The following is a 23,330-nucleotide window of genomic DNA, read 5'->3' as shown; positions in this document are numbered from 1 at the left end:
AAATGGTAAAGTGTAGAAATAATTTCATTCCAGAAATGATAGATGCTATTTGAAAATTCACAGAAAGGTAATAAAAAATCTTCTGTTAAAATCTAATGAGATTAAAGCAGTAACATTTTCTTTCTCTTTACTTTTTCTTTCTCAAATATATAAACTTGTATTATAGTTTTTTCACATATGTTTATTTAAAATCATTTATAAGAGTAGAATTTTATTTCATTGAGGCACAAAGAAATAGAACTGCTAATAAGATGTTGTTGTTGTTGTTGTTGTTGTTATGTATAGTCAAATTGGAACCGGATCTCGGCTGCCCCTCCAGTGGGTTTTCAGAGACAGTAACTCTTGTGAGATTATATTGCCCATCTTTTCCCCATTGAGTAGGTGGTGAAATTGAACTGCATGTATTTTGAGTTGATAGATAGCACAATTTACACAAGGCCACTAGAGCTCCCTGATATAATGAAAGGACTGTTGTTTTGCTATACCTGGCATAATTTTCTGTTGTAAATAAGAAGCAGTGAATTTCTCTTAAAAGCTTGAACATTATATTTAACACTAATAAATATAGATAGAGTACATTATGGGCTCTCAGAAAAATAAAATTTGTATTTCTTATTATGTGGTACTAGACCATAGGAAGTTACATTGACTAATGCAAAGGTTGTATCTCTCTGACCATAGGAATCTGCAAAAAAAAAAAAAAGATGGGCAGTATCCCATACTGTTTACTGCTTTGGAAACCAAATGGGAAATCAGCTATTTGGTTGTTTTTAGCTCCATGGCAGGAGTCTTGAGGTTGTTTTGTGCCATCGAATCAGAACCAACCTGTAGCTGACCCTCCAGCAGGTTTTCAGAGGAAGGAGAATGCTCATTCTCTCAACTGTGTGCCTTTTTTGATGCTGCAGTGCAGCTTCTTACCACTAGGCTACAAGAGGTCCTTTCATCTTAGGGTCATAACATAAACCTTGTTTTTGTTGATAATGTGAAATAGTTAATGTCATTCTCGGGAGCTCACCCCTAAAAGTATGTAACAGAATGAAATAAATTAGAGTAACACTTCCAGATTAAGAACCCACTGCTGTTCAGTTGTTATGTTTGAGAAGAGTACTGAGTTGAGTATCTTCATGTACTTACAAAAGAACCAACAAGTCTGTTTTAGAGGAAGTGCAACCACTAGGGTGCTTCTTAGAGGCAAGAATAGTGTGAAACTTTGTCCCATATGGATGTTGCCAAAATGGGCCAGTCCTTGGAAAGGACATCATGCTTGGAAAGCTGGAGGGTCAGACAAGGAAAGGAAGACCTTGACAAGATGGATCAATCAACCCAGTGACAATAGCAGTGGTCTCAAGTGTATCAGAGATAATGAGGATGGCACGAAATACGTCAGGGTTCAGATTGTTATTCATAATGTCACTCTGGTGATAGTCAACAACAGCACCTGGCAACTACTGTGACATTGATTTTGACTCATAACACTCCATTGAGTTTGTGGGGCTTTAAATCTTTCTGGGAGGAGACTAATCATCTTTTCCTGGTGAGTGAATGATGAATTTGGACTGCCCACTTTCTGATTAAGAAGCCCAGTATATTATGTACTACAATAGAGGTAGAGGGGAAAAGCCTGGAAATGTATTATTTCTGAAAATTAGCTAATGAAAACTGTTTATCACAACAGAACATGGCCCAGTACACTGCTCAGTTTGGAAGGCACTTAAAGTACATCTAAAGAAGAGCTACATTTTCAGAGTAGGTCAACCTTGATGAGACAGTATGTCAAAATGAAACCATTTGAAGTCAGGGAAAATTTTACTTGTGTCAGCTTGATGTGGACTTTATTACTTAAGGAGCTCTGGTGGTATAGTTGTTCTGCTAACTCAAAGGCCACACCTCTGGCATTTCAAATCTACTTGCTATAACACTTTAAAAAGATGTGTAATATCCTCCTTCACATATGATTTAAAATCTCAGAAATCCAATGGAGTTAAGAGCTATGAGGCAGTTCTAATGGGAGAGTGATTAGTGAATGAGCAAGTATCCATTTAAACATTTCTCTTTAAAATACAAAGTTTCTTGAACCCACCTCTAACTGAACTTGAGAGTCTGTATGTGGGTCTTAGCAATTAGAATTTTGAAAAGCTGTGCTATGTGCCAGAGAGCTGTCCAGTGACTAGGGATGATAGAAAGAAAATTGATGCCTTTGAGCTGTGGTACTGGAGAAGAGTTTTGAACATACCATGGACGGTCAGGAGAACAAGTTTGTCCTGGAGAGGATGAAGCCAGATTGCTCATCGGGGGCAAGGATTCTGAGGCTTCGTCTGACACGCTTGGGCATGTTGCAAGGAGGGACCAGTCCTGAGAGAGGGACATCATGCTTGGAAGCGTGAAGGGATGGAGAAAGAGAGGGAGACCATTGATGAGATGAGTGACTGGGGTAATGAGGGTAGATGTGTCAAAGACAGTAAAGTTGGCCCAGGATAGTGCAGGTTTCAGGGCTGTTGTACGTACATAACAACAACTACAACAACTATCCATCTTCTGATCAAGCCATCTTATGACTAATCTTACGCAGTGGTGTGCTGGATTATTTTACAGTTGCCGTCTGGCTTAAAAAAATTATTTAAGTGTTTTACAGATATATCTTGAAGCTTTTGATTAGTACTTTTAATCTGATTGAAAATAAAAAAAGGTCTGTTTGACAGAACAAATAACAATATATAAAATAACAACTACTAACTTACATCAAGAAAATACAGAATAATCAAGAAAATATATATAATTGTGAAACCTTACTAATTTTGTGCGAGAAATGAAAAATACTCAAAGAGAATTGAATCAGGCCTCAACTCAAGGTAGCATTTAGATAGAGTGATTAAGGGTGTTTCATAGAGGAAAACCATTAGATGAAATGAATAATCTGGATGAAATATTATGGGGATTTTGAATAGACTGGTAGGTTTAACAGTCCTAATATTTCCTACTCAGTAATGAACATATTTCTGTTTATTAATGTAATAATCATATAAAAATAGACAAAAACAAAAAAACAGGTTTGAAAGGAAATACTGTTCCCACTTTTGGATTTATTTTAAAGACAAATCTCTAATTGAAATTCTATACATTGTTGTAAGGTGCCATCAAGACATGTATGACTCACAGCAACTCCATGAACAGCACATCAGAACCCCATCGTCTTGTGCCATCCTCACACTTTCTAACACACTTGAGCTCATTGCTGCAGTCACTGTGTCACTTCATCTGGTTGAAGGTTTTCCTCTCTTTCGCTGACCCCTCCACCTTTCCATGCATGATGTCCCTGTCCAAGGAATTGCCCCTTATCAGCACTGAAGCCTTGTAAGATGAAGCTTTATCTTCTTTGCCTCCAAGGAGCACTCTGGGTGCACTTTCTCCAAGACATGTTTATTTGTACTATTGGCAGTCCATAGGGTATTCAGTGCTCTTCTCCAACACCACAGCTCAAATGCATCAATTTTTCTTCTGTCATCCTTACTCATTGTCCAGCTCTCAGATTCATAGCAAGTGATCAGAAAGAACATGGCCTGAATTTTTGTGCTTGTTATCTAATTCTTATATCACTTCAAATGGAATATTGTCACTGAATCAAATTTGGTGGAAGGAAACATGAAATCAAATGTTCAGGCATCTTAGTACTCTAATACCCAAAGAATCTTGGGAAAATATTAAAAATAAGATCCTTTGTGAACTCCATTAGCTTAGAAGGATTTATTCTTAAAAGTTTACCTTCCTTTTTCGTTATATGTCAAAAACATATTTCAAGTGGCAAAAAGCTGCACTGCAATCCCAGAGGAACACGGTTCGAATCCAGCAGACGCTCTGCTGGAGAAGGAGGCGCAATATCCTCCTGTACCAGTCAGATCTGATTTGACGGTACACGCACACAAAATTAAAAAAAAACAAACATATTTCACACATGAATATATGAAGGGGAAACATATGAGAGATACACAGGAATTAAGAACCAAGGACAATTCACTTGTTACTTTAATTGTAAATTTTTGTCTTCTCCTTTACTAAATGAGAGCCAATACAGTTTACATAATGAATTATTTTTTTCTTTCATTTCTTTATTATGTTCTTTCTTTAGGTCTTTCTTGAGATTTATATTACCACCTTCTGTTGCATCTGAATTGTATGACTTTATTACTCATATCTTCACTGAATACTTCAATGAATTCTTTTGGCTTACTTATCTCTTTCCATAGCACATTAAAGCCTTCTTTCTGTTCAGCCTCTTGAAAACCTGTCTCACCTTCTCTGTGTTCTGTCTTTTCCATACATATAATGATAATTTGTATGGGTCACTGAAAAAAGGGTCAAAGTTGTGGCAGAAACAAAAGTGAAAGATGGAATAAATGAAAGAGAAAACAGTTCTAGGATTTTTGATTGGTGAGAGACTGATGAAGAAAAATTAGTATTTCATACTATATTATCCTATAAGATAAATACATAGATATATAGCCAAATCCTCAAGGAATTCCTTGCAACCCTAGATTATTTATCAGCATTTTATAACTTAACTTTTAAAGAAAAATATTGCTCAAGCCAAATAAAGGCTGTTTTATATAAACCTGTGATACGTAAATAACATAATAACCTTACTTGCCAAATGGACCACTTGAAACACATGCTGATCAAGGTCAAAGACTATAGCCTTCATTATAGATTATACCTACTGGACCAATACATAAAATCATGACAGATGGAGAGAAAAATTGTCCATAATTTCATTCTAGTTTAATTAACAACTAACATCTATGAAAGCATCCATCAGGAAATCAAATACTATAGTACTGGTGAAATCATCTAAGAATGCCCTATTGAAAGTGTTAAAAAGCAAAAAGGTCACCTTGATGATTAGGATATTTGTAGCTTAAACTCTGATGTTTTCATTGATGTGGGAAAGCTGGACATTAGGAAATGAGTTCAGAAGATAAAATTAGGAATTTGAATTGAGCTTTGGTTGTGTGACTCATTTGAAAGTTGCACTGAAAATCCAAAAGCCATACCTCTGGCAATTCACATTTATTTATCAGCTGCGCTGTAGGAGAGAGATAAGCAATCCCTTGCAGTACAAGATACAGCCTCTGAAGCCCATTAGAGAGAGTGTTAGCTGTGAGTCGGTTCCAGCTATGTGGTAGAGGTGAGTTGCTAAGAATAATGAATAAACATGAACAACCAGAAGAATATAGGCAGTTTCACTACATCTATTTATTCAGGATGCTGAGCAAATAATACAAGAAACTAAACTATATGAAGAAGAATGTGGCAATCAGGATTGGAGGAAGGCTTATTTACAACTTGTGATATGCAGATGGCCTAACCTTGTTTGAAGAAAACAAAAGCTTAAAAGTGTTTATTGATGAAACTCAATGACTACAACCATTAATTAGTATGGATTGCACGTCACCATAAAGAAAACAGAAGTCCTTACAACTGGGCCAGAAACATCATGAGAAATTTTACTTAGATTCATGGACAACATCTCTAGTAACAGCAATCAAGAAATCAAAAGGCATCTTATCTGGCATTGGAAAATATGTCAAGAATTACTTTAACATGCTAACATGCAGGGATATCAGTTTCCAAACTAAGGTGAGCCTGACCTAAGCTTTGGTTTTTCCTTTACTTTTCATCTGAAAGTTGGGCAGTATAAGATAAGAATTGATGTCTTTAAATTCTGGTATTGGTAAAAAAGGAAATTCTCCACTGGTTGCCAAAGGAACAAGCCCATCTTAAAAACCATGTAACTAGGGTGTTCCTTAGAGACAAGATTGGTGAGCTTTATCTCTCATATTTTTAACATACTGTTTCTGTGGGTTCAGTCCTTGGAAAAAGTTACCATTCTGAGAAGGTTGAGGGCCAAAGAGAGGCACACCTTCCCTAAGATGGATTGACACAGTGACTGCAACAGTGGACTTGAGAATAGAGAAATTGAGGATGGTGTAGGATAAGGAAAGATTACAATCTATTGTTTATAGGGTTGCTGTGAGTTTTAGTTGACTTGATTGAATCTAACAACAATATGGATATGAAAGTTGGCTAATGAATAAAAAAGACCAAGAAGAGTTGGTTTCTTTGAATTCTGATATTGGTGAAGAATATTGAACAGAGAGTGGACTGCCAAGTCTGTCTTTCAAGAATTTTAGTCATTGTGTTCCTTACCAGCAAAGTGATTTTATCAGGAGGAGCCATTCCCTAGTAAAATATACCATGCATGGAAAAATAGAGGATTGTTGTTGTTGTTAAGTGATGTCAACTCGCCTGCTACTCATAGCAACCTTATGTACAGTAGCCCTAAACCCTGCTCTATTCTCACTGTCTCAATCTCACTGTCTCCAACATACCTACCCCTATTACCCCAGTCGCTGAATCAGTCCACTTCATAGAGGGTCTCCCTCTCCTGCCCTGTCCCTCCACACTCCCATGCATGATGTCCTTTTCCAACAACTGATCCCTCCTTGCAACATGTCCAGAGTATATCAGACTAAGCTTCAGAATCTTTGCCTCCAAGGAGCAGCGTGGTTTATCCCTCTCCTGGATGAACCTGTTCGTTTTCTTAACATTCCATGGTATATTCAATACTCTTCTCCAAAACCACAGCTCAAAGGCATCAGTTCTCCTTCTATCATCCCTAGTCATTGTCCAGCTCTGTGACACATAGCAAGTGATTGCAAAGACCATGGCCTTTAGCATGCTCTTTCTGATCACTTGCTGTACATCTGAGTTCTGGACAGTGAAGAATAGGAATGACAGAAGAATTACTGATGCCTTGGACTGTGGTATTGGAGAAGAGCACTGAACATCCCATGGATTATCAAAAGAACAAATGTGTCTTGGAGAAGGTGCAGCCAGAGTATTCTTTGGAGGCAAAAGAGATGAGGCTTTCCACTCATATTTCAGGCATGTTCCTGAAAAGGACTATTCCATGGATAGGAATATGATGCTAGGAAGGGGAGAGGGTTGGCTAAGGAGAGGAAACCCTCAACCAATTGGTTGACACGTTGACTGCCACAAAGAATGATAGTGTTTCAGGAAGTGTGGAGATGACACAGGATAGGACAGGATTGTTCAGAGGGTTGCTATGAGTCATACTCAACGTGGTGGCACCTAACAACACTAAAAGTAGAAGCATGAACAAGTTAGTTTTCCCAACCAACTGGGATGTTCCTTAGTAGTGAGGATGGTAATACTTTGGGTAACTTGTATCAAGCATGCATAGAAAAGATAACACTAGAAAAGAACATCATGTTTGGAAGAGAGTAGACAAAAACAAATCCTAACCACCTACCAATTTAAAAATCACTGTTACTGTGTACCGTAGAGCAAACATCAAGGTACTTGGATGCAATGACTCTGCCTTTTCAGTCTTCCCTGTTGCTTTTTCGAATTTCTGTGAATGACAATTACTACATTAATAACCTAGTGTATACTGAATATCCTTCCCTGCTGTTATTCTTTCTAATTCTGTTTAATCTACAGCCTTCACATTCTTCTATATGGAATTAGTTTTTATTAGTTTTAGTTTTTATTATGATCTTCAGACTAGCAATATGGAATCATTGGACTGTTTTGACTCTTCATCATACTTTAAAGGTACTTTGCACTAGCTTAACAGTTGATATTTTTTGTTGATGTGTGTACCTGCTGTTTTTGTTATATACTTACCAAATTTTCCTGAGTGTAGCCTAAGGGTTTGTTTGGCAGTATCAAATCTGTTTTGTAGTATTATTAAATTCTACTATATTGCCTTATAGTTTTAAATAGGCATACTTTACTGATTTGAATCCCTGATCTGCCTATTGCTAGCTCTATGACCCAAAAGTAAATTACATAATTTTTTAAAAACTTCTGTCTTTTCACTTTTAAATATTAATAATTATTCAGCCATCAATTTGGCTTTTTAATTATCCATGGCAGAGTATGTCACTTGGCACATTTCTTAGTACAAAGCCAGTGCATTGCTCTGTACATTTTTTGAAACTCAGTTTTTGTTATCATTGCTAACCTTTTTAAATATATTAAAAACTTTTTATCTAATCAACTTTTTAAAAAAAATAAGCTTTTGTTTTTCACTGAGGATTATATAACTGTTGTTTCATGTTCATATGCTTCAGTTGAGTGAATGAGAGATTTTTCCTAATTTTGATTAACAAAATTGGGCTCCTGAGTCCTTTAAAACTAGCAGTGCAGTATTTAGTATGCTGCTTGACATGTACTTGATCTATTTGCCACCAAAGAATAATTCAAAGGAAGAAGAAAATTTTGTTTAGTGGTAGCACTGAGTTAATTTTAAGTATTTATAGAAAGGCGATTTTCAGTATTTTCCTCATTTTCCGGGTGGGGGAGTAAAGACAAAATGCTAATTGGGATATATAGTAGTCTTCATTTATGGGTAATTATCTCCCTTCTAGAGACTAACTTTGAAAAAAGATTGTTGTTGTTGTTATGTGCCATCGAGTCGTTTCCGACCCATAGCGACCCTATGCACAACAGTTCTAAACCCTGCTCTATCCTGCGCCAACCGCACCGCCTCTGACACACCCATCCCGATTACCCCAGTCACCGAATCAATCCATCTCATAGAGGGTCTTCCCCTCCTGCGCTGTCCCTCCACCCTCCCAAGCATGATGTCCCTCTCCAAGGACCCATCCAGAGAACTGCCAGAAGTCCAGGCTGGATTTAGAAGGGGTCGTGGTACTAGGGATATCGTTGCTGATGTTAGATGGATCTTGGCTGAAAGCAGGGAATACCAGAAGAATGTCTATCTGTGTTTCATTGATTATGCAAAGGCATTTGACTGTGTGGATTATAACAAACTGTGGCTGACTCTGAGAAGAATGGGAATCCCAGAACATTTAATTGTGCTAATACGAAACCTACACTTGGACCAAGAGGCAGTAGTCAGAACAGAGCAGGGTAATACTGCATGGTTCAAAATAGGGAAGGGTGTACGCCAGGGATGCATCCTGTCTCCATACCTTTTCAACATGTATGCAGAGCAGATTATTCGAGAGGCTGGGCTCTATGAAGAGAATTGTGGCATCAGGATTGGTGGAAGATCTATTAACAATCTCCGTTATGCAGATGACACAACCTTGCTTGCTGAAACTGAGGAGGACCTCATGCACTTGCTGCGAAGGGTCAAGGACTGCAGCCTTCAGTATGGACTAAGGCTCAACGTCAAGAAGACAAAGATTTTCGCCACTGGACCAAATTGGCAGCGTCAGGATGGATGACGAAGAGATTGAGAGTGTTCACAGCTTCACTTTGCTCGGCTCCACAGTCAACACTCTTGGTACCAGCAGTCAGGAAATCAAAAAGTGTATCGCGATGGGAAAGTCTGCCGTTGGGGACCTCTCAAAGGTACTCAGGAGCAACAGTGTCTCTCTGGAGACTAAGGTGCGCCTGATATAGGTCATGGTATTTGCAATCACTTGTTATGCATCAGAGAGTTGGACAGTGACTAGGGAGGACAGAAGGAGAGTGGATGCTTTTGAGCTGTGGTGCTGGAGAAGGGTACTGAATGTACCATGGACTGCCAGGAAAACAAACAGATTCATCTTGGAGAGGATTAAACCAAGCTGCTCCTTGGAGGCAAGGATTCTGGGGCTTCGTCTGACTTTGAAAAAAGATTACTATCAATTAATTCATTGATTGCTCATCAAGTTTTTACTTCAATAAGAAAATGACATGAAATATTTTTTAATAATTCTAGTACTCTTTCTTGGCTCTTTCTTTAGCTTTAACTTTTGCTGCCTTAGAGATGTTGTGGAGTGTAATGTAAAAATAATAGTGCTTAGAATCAGAAGCTCTGATTTTTTTTTTAGTGTTTACTTTTTAACCCTTGTTAAGAGCTCTAACTCTGAAAAACTCTAATGGTGAAGTTGCTTAAGCATTGATCAAAAGATTAGCTGTTCACATCTACCAGTTCCTCCAAGGGAAAAAGTAATGAGACCATCACCTTAGTAAGAAATTCCAACCTCAGGAGCAATTCTGGTCTGTCCCATATGGTCATAGGAGTCAAAATCAGTTCATTAGAAGTTGATGACTCTGGTCAAGCAAGACAGTTTGGATTCCTGGACTTCTTATTAATGTGATAAGTGGGGTTATCTACTTTTCTCAGTCTCAGTTTTCTTCAACTTTGTTGTCAGCTGCTTTTGAATCAAATTCTTTGTAAATCCATGGATCGTAAAATTAAACTGTAATCCATAGGGCTTCTTACCTTTTTTTTTTTCACGAGTAGATTGCTAGTTCTTTCTTCCTAGTCTCTTTGCTCTGAAAGCTCCCTTATGTTTCCTCAAGGCAACAAACAAGTCTCTAATGACATATGAATAAATGGCTGTGCATAAAGTACATTAGCCAGCAAACACACATACATTCACCATATGAAAGGTATGATTTCTCCCACTGTGTCACCATTCAACTCTAAAATAGTATAGCTTTTTTATGGAGTTAGACACAGACTCAGTGGTAGATTGTTTCTGTATATTTTGTTATTTGTAGAGATAAATGTAGCAATAAATAAATTTGTAGTGCCTGAAATTGTAGTTAACCTGAAATAGTAATTTCTTCACTGATCTCTCTTCTCCTGCACTAGTCATTTTGACATTTGATTATTTTGTAGTAGTTTACTTCATGACATTTTTCAAACATTTTTATGTTTTAAGTGTTTTCATGTGTTTAAGTTTTGTGTCTTTTTTGGTTATTCTTTGTTTCTTCTTCCTCTTTGTAGAAGGTTGTTTGGTATTTTAGGGAAGAATCCTTGAAAAATATTATTTTTTCTATCTCTGCAGTGCTGTGCACATTGCAGGTGCTCATCAAGGACTTACTAATCAAATGTATTTACTCAATATCACTTTTTGTTCTTTATGTACTTTGAATAAATGCAACAGGAACCATTGACATAGAAACTAAAATGAAGAATACTGAGGTACTATATTACATTGTACAATGTAGGGAATACAGTCCACATGAGTGACACTTCCTGTAAAATTGTTTATAACATCCCTGAATGGGTGTGTGAAAAAGGAATTACTCCAGAAAGTTGAGCACCAAAGGTGGCTATATCAACCCTGAAATGATCCTGAACTTTCTGGCATCGAATACAAAAATAGATAACTAAAACATATATTCATTAAGCTTATAGTGGACACAGGAAGTGTTCTCTAGTGTTTTAAAATGTACCTGTAACTCATGATGTCCTTGCTTATTTTGAGACATGGTACATTACAATAATGTGATAATACTTAGTGAAGAAAAATACAGAATAGCAATGAAATCACTCATAAATTTTATAGGAAAACATGGTGATGAACAAGGATAGCAAGACCAAAAAAACCTCTCAAGATTCATAATATATAGCAAATTTCACATTTGTACATCTTCAATGCATATCTGAATCTTAAGGCGAAATATAAAACCTAATCTTGAACTGGACAAATTTGTGAGTAGTATAGAAAGAGTGTTATGATAAGCTCATAGTACATGTCACTGATAAGACTTTCACAGGAATTGCCTGCTTTATGCTGAGATACAGTTCTGCAGGATGGCATAAGGATTTCAAGATTTAGAAAGAGCTTGGATGCTAGAAAGGCACTATTTCCTGTTTTCTACCTAGATAAAGCATATAGTGTTAAATTTTGTAATAATTTTGTTCCAATGAAAATTGAATCTTAAGGATTATTTTTTTCATATTATTGTATTTCACTGTGGTGTATTGGAAAGTGATCTGGACTTTGAGTGAGAAGATGTGATTTGGACCATGGCACTTAATAACTCTGTAACCTCAGGCAAGTCATTTAATCTTCTCTGAGCCTCAGTTTTCCCCATTTTCAAAGTCAGGATCAGATTTTTCTCTTAAGTTAGCTAATGTGCATGAAGTTACTGCAAACTACAGTTGACCCTTGAACAATTCAGGAAATAGGGGTGCCACTCCCAACTTATGCAGTAAAACATCTGCTTAATCAGTTTTCATTGTGAAATACAACTTACTGGAGAGAAGAACTGCTCACTCAAGAGATGACTGGGGTCACACAACATTTGAAACAGGCATTCACAAACATGTGGGCTTAATGCAATAGCAACAGGAAGAAAATCCAAGAATAAATGGATCCAAGCAGTTTAAACCCATGTTGTTCAAAGATCAACTGATTGTTTTGCAAATGTAAGAAAACTCCTTTAACTATTGGAATCAATTGTGTATTCCTGTATTATGTTACTGTGTTTAGTTGATACAGGGACAAAGATTTAGGTATTTTCAACAATAGACTTTGATGTATAGATTTGACAGAAAACATATTTTAAAAAGTAACCATGTTCATTGTTTAGTTTTCTGCTGCTACTGTAATAGAAATACCACAAGTAAGTGACTTTAACAAAATTTATTTTCTCACATTTTAGAACATTAGAAATCCAAATTGAGGATATTAGCTCCAGACACCAGCTTTCTTTCTTCTCTCATCTCTGGAAGAGGCCCTTGTCTCTCTCCAACTTCTGTACCTCGGTTCCTTGTGATCTTCATGTGGCATGGCACCTATCTTCCCTCATCTCCGCTAGCTTCTCTGTGCCTAATCTATTCATTTCATGGTTTTAAAGTGATTTGGCTTACTACTCATCCTTTATTATGGCCTATAATATCATTTTGTTATTTCTCTCTTTTTACTATTTTCAGAAATAAAAGAAGCAATTAATAGTCAACAGAAGATATGCATTTAATTTTACCTAGGAATATATAAAATTATTTTTTCCTCTAACACAGTATGAAAACAGTAACAGCCAAGATTAATAGAAGAAAATACAGATCTTTAGAAACATTGAACTTGTTGAAAATCATATTTGTGATATATATGAACACAGTTCAGAAACAGAGAAACAGTTTCTGTATATAAAGTCAAAGAGAGCTTTAGTGGCATAATCCACAGGGATTATGATTTAAACCAAAGGCTAAACCACTGCTAAACCAAACACCACACCGCCTAGTACTATGAATCCACCAGTGGTCAGAGGGAGAAAGATGGATAGTCTCTTCATGTGTGACATAGCAATAAGAGGAAGATAGATAGATAGATAGGTAGGTAGGTAGGTAGGTAGGTAGGTAGTCCAAGTAATTTTTGTAGAAAATTAAAACTCTAGTTGATTCCAAATCATAACTTCTGATGACCAGAGCATGCAGAGTCTCAGCAGATATGCCCATCAAAGGTAGTCCTAGAAGATTGTTTCCTTTGTGGACTAAAGCTTTCTCACTGGCAGAAACTTGATACCTTTCAGCAGCTCACTGAAAAGGGGGAAGGATTGGGAGCCTTGTTCTTTATCTTCTTTATCACTTGTAGTCTTTATTTCTTCTTTTCTCTGTACTAACCTGTCCCAAGTGCTACTTTTATTGTGTCTCTACTTCCTCCCTACCCTGACTTATTATTCATGTCTATTTCCATTCCCAGTTGTGAATAATCTGGGCATCTAGAAGTTGCTACATGTTCCTTTCTGTGCAGAACTGCCTTCAACTCAACTTGTAGTTAGGCTTGACTGGTATTAATCTTTATAATTTAAGCGGTGGAAAGCTTTTCATTCTCAAATATCTCTTTCTCTACTGCTAACTATTATTTGAGATGTGGAAACACTTTTTAGCTAATAATCTTTTATGAAAAAGTCCTATTGATACAGTGTTAAGTGCGTAGTTGCCAGTAGGAAGATCAGCAGTTTGAACCTACCAACCGCTCCAAGGGAGAAGAATATTGTCATCTACTTCTGTGAAGATTGTTGTTAGATGCCTTTGAGTCGACTGTGACTCATAGTGACTCTATGAACAACAAATCTGAACCTTAACCCTGTCCTACACCATCCTCATGACCCATTGTTGCAGTCACTGTGTCACTCCATTGTTCTGCGGATCTTCCTCCCTTTCTTATCAGGCTTTCCAAGTATGATGTCCTTTTCAAAGGTCTGGCCCCTCCATTTTTGCCTCTAAGGAGCACCAACCTTGCATTTCCTCCAAGACCAGACTTACTAGGACTTTGGCATTCAGTACTCCACAACACCACTACAATTCAAAGGCATCAGTCCTTTTTCTGTGATCCTTACACAGTGTCCAACTTTCAGAGACATTGAAAGCAAATGAAAATACAAAGATTACAGCCTTGAAAATCTACATAGTAGAGTGTATGTTAGTCAGAATCAAGTAAACAGCAAAAACTACAGTAATCATCCTTTCAAAAGAAGAGAGGCCAGGGGCATTTGACTAAAGAAGTCTGGCCAGCAGTCCTATTATGCTTTTCTTCAGAACACTTACAGAGAAAAATTTTGAAATCCTACCAGTGAATCACTGATCACAAGACCAGTATAGCAGAAGTGAACGTCCAGCCATTCATGCCGAGTGAAGACATAAGGCCTACCTTGCCCGTTGGCACTGTTTTTGGATATAACTATAAAATATGAGGCTTCCTCTCAACAACATAGGTTGTTTGCTTGAGACAGGGGACCATTATTTAATCATGGGGCCTTTCTGGTTCCTTTCATACCTTTTAGAATGGGAAATAAGAACACTACAACACGGTACTGTACAGCTAAAGATATCAGTGAATTTCAACAACTCTTCATTCATTCATTCGTTCATTCCAGAAGCGCTATGTACATTCTGATTTTTTTCAGACACATCATTTACATATAGAACAATTAATTTGTGATGAGGAAAAATTAACAAACCACACACCCTCGAAAATTAAAGCACTGTTTAATGCCTGTTTAGAATATTTTACAGGCGCAAATATGCTTTATATAGTTCTCCACTGAACAAATCCAGAAGTTTCTTCTCATTTTCAACCCTTTTGACCTTTCTAGTGTTAACTCAGACCATTTTTGGAATGTTACATATAGATTTTTGTAATATAACACTTTAAAAATGAGAAATTTGGTGGCATAGAGTGAGTACTGTAATTTTAAATTAAGTGGGAAAAGCTGTATGTACTCTCTCATAACTCAATAGTTGACACACCCCCTCCAGTGAGTAAATAGATATGTACACATACACACACACACACATACATATATATACATACTTTGCAAGAGATCTGATGGCTTACCCATAAGGGCTTGTGCTGCCAACCCAAAGGAACACTGAATGCACCAGCCACTCCCTGGGAAAAGAATGATTAGTCTCCTTCCATGTGATCTGCTGTCTGAAAACACACTGAGTGGTCAGTGGTGAGTCACTTCCGTCACCATGTTATATAACAAATGCCTTCCTTTTTCCTTTTAGACTACTACTGAGCTTCTAAATGTACCTTTCCCGTGTTGTTACTGTTGTTATGTGCCATCGAGTTGCCTGCGGCTCGTAGTGCCCCTATGTACAACAGCCCTAAACTCTGCTCTATCATGTGCCAATCTCACTGTCTCCAACACACCTACCCCGATTACCTCAGTCACTGAATCAATCCACCTCATAGAGGGTCTTCCTCTCCTGCACTGTCCCTCCACCCTCCCAGACATGACATCCTTTTCCAAGTTCTGGTCCCTACTTGCATCATGGCCAGAGTATGTCAGACAAAGCTTCAGAATCCTTGCCTCCAAGGAGCAGCCTGGTTTAACCCTCTCCAGTACAAACATGTTCGTTTTCTTAGTTGTCCATGGCATATTCAGTTCTCTTCATCAACACCACTGCTCAAAGGCATCAATTCTCCTTCTGTCTTCCCTAGTTATTGTCCAGCTCTCTGACGCATAGCAAGTGATTGCAAAGACCGTGGCCTGTATCAGACACACCTTAGTCTCCAGAGTGACACCATTGCTCTTCAGTACTTTGGAGAGGTCCCTAACAGCAGACTTACCCATCACAGTACATCTTTTAATTTCTTGGCTGCTGGTGCCAAGAGTGTTGACTGCAGAGCCAGGCAAACTAAAGCTGTTAACAGTCTCAATCTCTTCACCATCCATCCTGATGCTGCCAGTTGGCCCAGTGGTGAGAATTTTTGTTTTCTTGATATGAGCCTCCATCCATAGTTAAGGCTGCGGTCCTTGACCTTCTGCAGCAAGTGCTTCAGATCCTCCTCAATTTCAGCAAACGGGTTATGTCATCTGCATGACATAGATTGTTGATGAATCTTCCTCCAATTTTGATGGCACACTTTTCCTCATACAGCCCAGCCTCCCAAATAATCTGTTCTGCATATAGGTTTGAAAGGTATGAATATAGGACACATCGCTGGCATACATCCTTCCCAATTTTGAACCATGCAGTATTTCCTTGCTCCATTCTGACGACTGTCTCATGGTCCAAGTATAGGTTTCGCATTAGCATGATCAAGTGGTCTGAGATTCCCATTCTTCTTGAGTCAGCCATAGTTTGTTGTGATCCACACAGTCAAATGCCTTTGCATAATTAATGAAACACAGATAGATATTCCTCTGGTACTCCCTGCTTTCAGCCAAGATCCATCTAACATTAGCTACAGTGTACCTAGTACCTTTCTTGTAAGGTTTAAAATGATACCTAATCAGAGTATCACATAACCACCTAATTTGAACATGTCCAAACCTACCTTATGTCTTCTTACAAACCTGTTTTTCCTCCTTGCATTTTACCTGTGACAACATTGTTCTCACAGTTATACAAAGGTATAATATAAAACTACCTTTGCATTCAATCCTCATTCTCAGTCTGTTAACTGTCTAGGCTTTTTTTTTTTTTAAGTCCCTTATCACTTTTGATTTCAGCTGTTATTATCCTAGTTTATGGACTTAATATCTTTTTCAGATTATTACTTATCCCTATAGATAACAATCATAATTCTGCATAATTGATCTCTTATTCTAGTAGTAGTTAGTACCTTTGAGTCAACTACGACTCATGTTGTTAAGTGCCGTCGAGTCGCAGGCGACTCATAGCGACCCTATGAAGGAGAGTCCTCTACGCTTGGGTGTCTTTCATCCTCTCTCCAGGATCATAGTGTTTCCAGAGGCAAGCTATTATGGAAGTGGATGCCACTCCTCCTTCCAAGCTTGTTTTAATCACGGAGCTCCACCCCACTCTCTGTCCACATTGGGTAACGCATTTTAACACATGAGTGTCCCAGTGTTCAGCCTCACAGCAACTACAAGTTACCACTGTATGGCAACTTGTACACCAGGGCTCTACAACCTAGAGGAATGTCTGAACAAAAACAATGAAAGACAGGCCCGAGAGCCGCGGATTAAAAAAGTCACCCACCCTCAGCTTGGTAGCATCGCCCTCTGTCCACTGGGCCAGCTGATCTCTCTCTCTATGTTGATGTTCTTGTTGTTAAGTGCCGTGAAGTTGCAGGCGACTCATAGCGACCCTATGAAAGAGAGTCATCATCGCTTGGGTGTCTCTCATCCTCTCTCCAGGTTCATAGGGTTTCACTACGACTCATAGTGAACAATATATTTGAACTTTGTTCAATTCTGTGCCATCCTCACAATCTTGGATTTACTAGAGCCTACGAACAATTGTTACCTTCAGTGGCTTAATGAACAAGGAGTTGCACTGCCTACTCACAGACACACGATTTGAATCCAATAGCTTCCACAGGAGAATGATGGACAGTCAGTCTCCTCCTGTGTGTCTTAGAGCCTCTGAAAAGCCACTAGAAGGTCAGTTCTGAGTCCACAGCAATGATTGATTGTTACTAAGTAATTTCCTCTTATTGAATATTTTCCTTTCTTTCTTTGACCCTCCAACTTTCCCAGCATGATGTCTTTTCCTAAGGACTGAATGCAGAAATCATAATTCTAAAAACTGATCCCTTGTTCTAGACTAATACCAAAGTTACTGTGCCAGAGGAATTCCAAAATTGTAATTCTAAAATACATGTCATTCCTTCATCAGAATCCAATAATGGCTAATAAGAAGTAGATAAAAATCACTATGTGTTCCTTTTACTCACTGCTGTCTAGTCGCTTCCAACTAATAGCAACTATAGGACAAAGTAGAAATACCTATACAATTTTTCAAATAAATGAGAGCAGACTGCTTTATCTTTCTCTTGTGGAACTTTTGATGAATTCAAGCAATCAACCTTTTGGTTAGCAGACCAAAACATAAGTGTTCCTTCTAGAAGACATAAATAAACAAAATGGAAAAAATAAAATGACTTCAAATTTTTACATCCAGGTTATCAAATGTCAGCATTTTGACTTATATGTATTTTTAACTGAAAAGATGATACCATATTTCTTGAGCTTTTATCTTTTTCTATCATACACCATGAACATATTTCAATGCCAGTAACTTCTGTGCTGTAATTTTACTAGGTGTATAATAATTTCCATTGTACGAATCACCTTTTAAAAATCCTTTTACATTTGGGACCCCTGTGCCTCTCCCATTTCTTCTCATAGAATAGACCAGCTGAATAGTGCCTACCAACAGGCAAGATGTAGCCTGTTCCTCGCATGCTTTTATTTAGTTTAGAAACTAAGGATGCTTAAAAATTTTAGATCATTTTGGTCAGGGAGATAGTCATACTCTTTGAAATTCAAACATCAGTGCCTATCACCCATATACTTGGAGCAGTAATCCAATTACATTGATTTGAAAGGAACAGTTAGTTATTTCTCATAGACTAGAGGAAAGTAGAATTGCTAAGCATATTTTTTATGGTGAACTGTCATCAGTGATTCACCACCCCGACACTTACTGTCAGTCTATATATTGCTCCTGTATATTGAGTTAAAACTATAAGCATATTCACTTCAGAATAAGCCAATCACACTGTTGTTCGGTGCCATTGAGTTGATTGTAACTCATAGCAACTCTGTGAACGTTAGACCTGAACTGTGCCCTCATTCAGTGTTTAGTGCTTGTGCAGGCTACTGCTGACTACAGGGAGAGTCGTGACAGAGGCTGGTGAGGAGAATCCAGTGAAAGGATGATTAAAGCCTCCAAAGTAACTTCTTACTTTCCCAAGAAATGGATTGTAACACTGCAAAATATACCCAAATAAATAAAAAGAATTTATTTAGTATATAATATTCTGGACAATTTTGAAGTTTGGTACAAAAGCATTTTATACATTAGGAAAGATAACATCCAAGCACTATTTGAAACATACATCTAAAAGTGTCATTAGTTATACTGTTAGATTATGCATCAGAATTATTAGATTATCAAGTAATTGTGAAAGAGGAAAAAAAATTGTCATATGCTGAGAGATGCAAGTGAAGAACTAATCTTTTGATTATACCAATATAAAACATTCGTATTTCAATGTACTTTGAATATTTATTACTTACATAATGAAAATAAAAATCAGGTGTGAAAATGAATGAATGATTGCCTTGAGAATAACGTTTTATACTTTTCTGGAAAACATTTTAACGTTTTTGTGCTGTCACTCTTTCCATTGTTTTGAAAAAAACACCAAGAAGTTTTATAACATTTTTTGTATTGATATTTTAACAAAAGTTTACAGGTAACTTGGATTTTCATTCATTCATTGTTGCACATTTTATAACATTTCTTAATGAAAACAGTCAGTTTAAAAATAAAAGAATAGGAAGTACTCTTTTTTTTTAGGCCTATATTGTAAGACAAAGTAGTAAATGCAACATTAAATATGTATGTCATTTATAAGAGATGAGCTGGTGATTATAATTTTCAGTAATGATTACTAATTATGGCAGTTTGGAATACTCTAGGATGAATAAATAACATGGGAACTCACGGCTCTTGCCATTTTTTATATTAAAGTATTCACAAAGATGCTTTTTTTCCTCTCCAAAGTTTTCATTTTTCTTATTTTTATTGTCATTTACAATATAACATGGTCAAGTTTTCTTTAGTCTTTAACCTGTATTCCTCAGTTAAATTTATTTTTAGGGCAAGCTTACACTTGAGAATAGAAAATGCCAAAGAATTTACCAACAAGAGACATTTCTATCTGCTTTACCATCAGTTTTGTTAAGGATTATGTGGCTTGACTGTCAAAAAAGAGCTTAATATTCTGGCAGCATTGACTGCTCATATTTTTTTTTTCTTTTTTCTGTGAAGACAAGTACTTTTTGCAGTTCTTCAGTCACACTTTTTTATCTTTCAGATTAAAGGGGTGTTTGATTGTGTTTAGGTATCAACCACAGTTTTAATATTTTACTTTTTTAGAAACACGCATAATTATTCTGATCTATATTGCATAATTTTACTTTCATTTTAATATTTGGTCTGTAATATATATTTTAAAATAACGTTCATGTTTTTTAATAAAATACATTTTAAAAAACAATAGAGAAATTAAAAATAGCACTTAAAATTACATGCATTTCAAAATAAACTGTAGCAATTAAAAGGTAAAAATATTTTAAGACATTACTTTTGAAAAGAAAACCCTATTTTTATTTAAATGCATTGAACTTTGAAGTTAAGAGAGAGAAATTGAATAATTGAGCAAGTGTACGTGGTACCACCAAACTCCTAACATGTTAACACTGGAAATAACTTTGGAGATCATCTAAAACAAACTTTAATTTTGTTAATGAGGAAACCGAGGTTCAGAAAGACATATATACCTAATTTAAGCATCAGAATATTAAGCTTACTGGTTTGAACATATTTTATCTACATGAATTTTAAACTTTTTTTTAAGCTATTTATTTTTGTTTTGGTATAATAATAGACTGGGCTTGTTTCTATTTGTCCTACAAAGTTATCTTGTCAAGACTTGGAGAAAGCATGCCACAAATTAGCAGAAATAACAACTATCAAACAAAAAATCAGTAGATGTTCTTTACCAACTGAAATAAATGTATTTCCATAAAATTACAAAGTTGAAAACATCATGATTAGCTTTTTAAAATTCTTTTTATGTACAGATATTTGTGATATTTTATCATAATTTGAAAATGGTAACAATTTTATAATAAATAAAAGTATTAATTAATTCATAAATTAATGGAAATACAAATGGAATTAATTAACGAGGAGCAAAGTATTTATTTTTATTACTTTATGCATAGAAATTAACTCATTGGTAATTTTTTTATCCCCTTAGAGCAATTTAATGATGCACTTTTAAATAAATTTCGGCCACCCATTATTTCCTCTAATTTGGCATTTTAACTATTGTTCTAGCCACAGCTGAGAGGCTTCCGTGGAAATACGGTATTTTATGTAAACTAAAAAGCCACAGGTCCAAATTTTTGTAGTGTTTTTGCTCTACTCTTACCTTAGTCTCACCATTTACCATATGTCCTTTTAGGAACTTGTGCAGAGAAATTGTCCTGCTATAAAAATGATAATATATTGATTGACTTTAATGTAAATATATTTTATGTTGTGTTTACACATCGTGTTTTAGAATGGAGTGAAAAGCGTGTGTGAGTGCTTGTGTGTGTATGCCTTGTTTTCAGCTTGTAATACTTTTCTTTCTTTTTCAGCTTTTTAATAAAATGAAACCAAGTGGAGTGTGCATAAGCTGAATGTTTACCATGAAGATAACTGTTCCTGACATTATTACCATTTTAAATTCTCAAATTCATTTTCTTTGTTGATTGTGATAAGCTACTTGATTCTTGTATATTTTTTTAAATGTGGATTTTGCTAGTAAATTTAATTTATAAAAATGGATGGTAAAATTTCATAATCTGCAGAGAATGAATAGAATGTTTTTAAAGTTTATTATATTCAGTGTATGCCATATGTCACAGGATTGAATAAATTATGATGTAATTATGAATTCATGCTTTACAACTGTTCACTCATTAGGAAGGAAAACACAATGTTAGTAGTACAGGAAACTGATAAAATGTATGTTAAAGAATTCTTAGGATTGCACAAGAATTGGGCATATGCATGAAACTATGTCAGGTTCTGAAAGTTATACTTATTGAAGTTTCAGTTATAAAGGATGATGTGTGTTGAAACAAACAGTGTTCTGTTGTTATTAACCGTAACCACATAAAGGTGTATGGGTCAGCAGATGAGTAATACCTACCACTTGGGATATCACACTTGAGTATAAGGGCTTGTTCAGGACTACAAGGCTAAAATAAGCATGGACTAAGCTTACAAAAGTCTTCCTGTTTGTGTTATATAGCGTATATAACCACATTCCCTGAGTCCAGATAAAATAAGCTATCCTGGGCTGAGGGCTCCATCAAATTGTCTCAAAAAACAAATATACAAATCAAACCATTATTCTGTTTTCTATTCGGCTTTTAGTTTATAAGGTACTTTCACATAAGTTGTTTTTATTCCTCCTAACACACAGTTAGTTATACAGGAAATGCAAAGTTCCAGGGAGGGAGTCTTTCTTTTACTTTTGAAAGAGGAACGAACTAGGGGGCGGGGAGAGAGGGCTGGGTGGGTAGAGAAGTGTAGCAATGAATGAATGGAAATCCAAATTCTCTGTAAATATTCATTAAAATTATTTTTTTTTAAAAAGAAATAAAGGGAATTCTAAAAGTGATAAGTCAACTCATATCCAACTCATAACCAAGTTTTCAAAGAGTCTAATCTTAATTAATAGGTCGGTGATGCTACACAGACTGGCAGTTTGAACCCACCAACCACTTCATAGGAGAAGGATGTGACGATCTCCATCTATTGTTATTGACAGCCTTGAAACCCCATAGAACTATTCTGCTCTGCCCTGTTTGGTCACCAACTCAAAATCAACACACAGGCAGGGAACTCAGTTTTGGGAGGTTTATGTGTGGCACTCAGCAAGCATTTAGTCAGTTTAATACATTTTGAAAGTTTTTTTTTCTGTCTCACTTGTCTAGTTTTCAATAAGTTCTGAATGGTAGAGATGAGGAACTTTCTCATTAGGAGTTCCAACATACTGATTCTCTTGTGTTTGCAAAAAAGATAAATACTTTTAACATTAAAATGACGTTTACAGAAAAGCAGTTTGTTTGGTGCCTAGCCCTAGCTAGCCCTTGGCATGTAAATCTTAATCCATTGAGTATTTTTACATTGATAGTGACAAAACTCATCCACTGTCTCTACAATACTTAGTATTTAGTCATTGCCATAGTCAAGTAGTTCAGCAGTACTGTATTTCAGGTCAAAAGTAATTCTCTAGCCCAAACTGCCATATTTTTATCCACACAGTATTATTTCCTAGGGATTTTTCTACCTGTACCTTCTCCTCTTGAAGTATTTTTGTATATACATGTACCGTGCTAATTTGTTGCTACTGTTAAAAAAATGAATGTTTATGGGAATATTTCATTTTGACATGGTTGGCAAAAACAGTCATGCGCATTATTTATGTATAGGTATAATAGTAAAATTTTTTAAGCACTTAATACAAATAATTTCCTCTGATAACTAAGAAAATTCCAGGTAT

General features: G+C 36.4%; 1 protein-coding gene across 2 annotated transcripts in view; it reads left to right on the top strand.

The window, feature by feature from the left end:
- The window catches only part of TUSC3 (tumor suppressor candidate 3), a 170,086-nt gene extending 148,108 nt beyond the window's left edge, over window positions 1-21,978 (top strand). Inside the window, exons 10-11 of one of the 2 annotated variants that reach the window (XM_006893557.1) lie at window positions 11,764-11,828; window positions 21,415-21,978. In XM_006893557.1, the coding sequence (XP_006893619.1) occupies window positions 11,764-11,782 (19 nt within the window). In that variant the 3' untranslated portion in view covers window positions 11,783-11,828; window positions 21,415-21,978. The remainder of the gene's footprint in view (window positions 1-11,763; window positions 11,829-21,414) is intronic. The other variant, XM_006893558.1, reaches the window with a different exon arrangement.
- Window positions 21,979-23,330: the final 1,352 nt, after the last annotated feature.

Source organism: Elephantulus edwardii, unplaced genomic scaffold (genome assembly GCF_000299155.1).
Source record: "Elephantulus edwardii isolate Elephantulus edwardi_28Jun2011 unplaced genomic scaffold, EleEdw1.0 scaffold00128, whole genome shotgun sequence".
NCBI lineage: Eukaryota > Metazoa > Chordata > Mammalia > Macroscelidea > Macroscelididae > Elephantulus > Elephantulus edwardii.
Note: the sequence above shows the minus strand (reverse complement) of the source record. Positions and strands in the feature narration are given on the sequence as shown.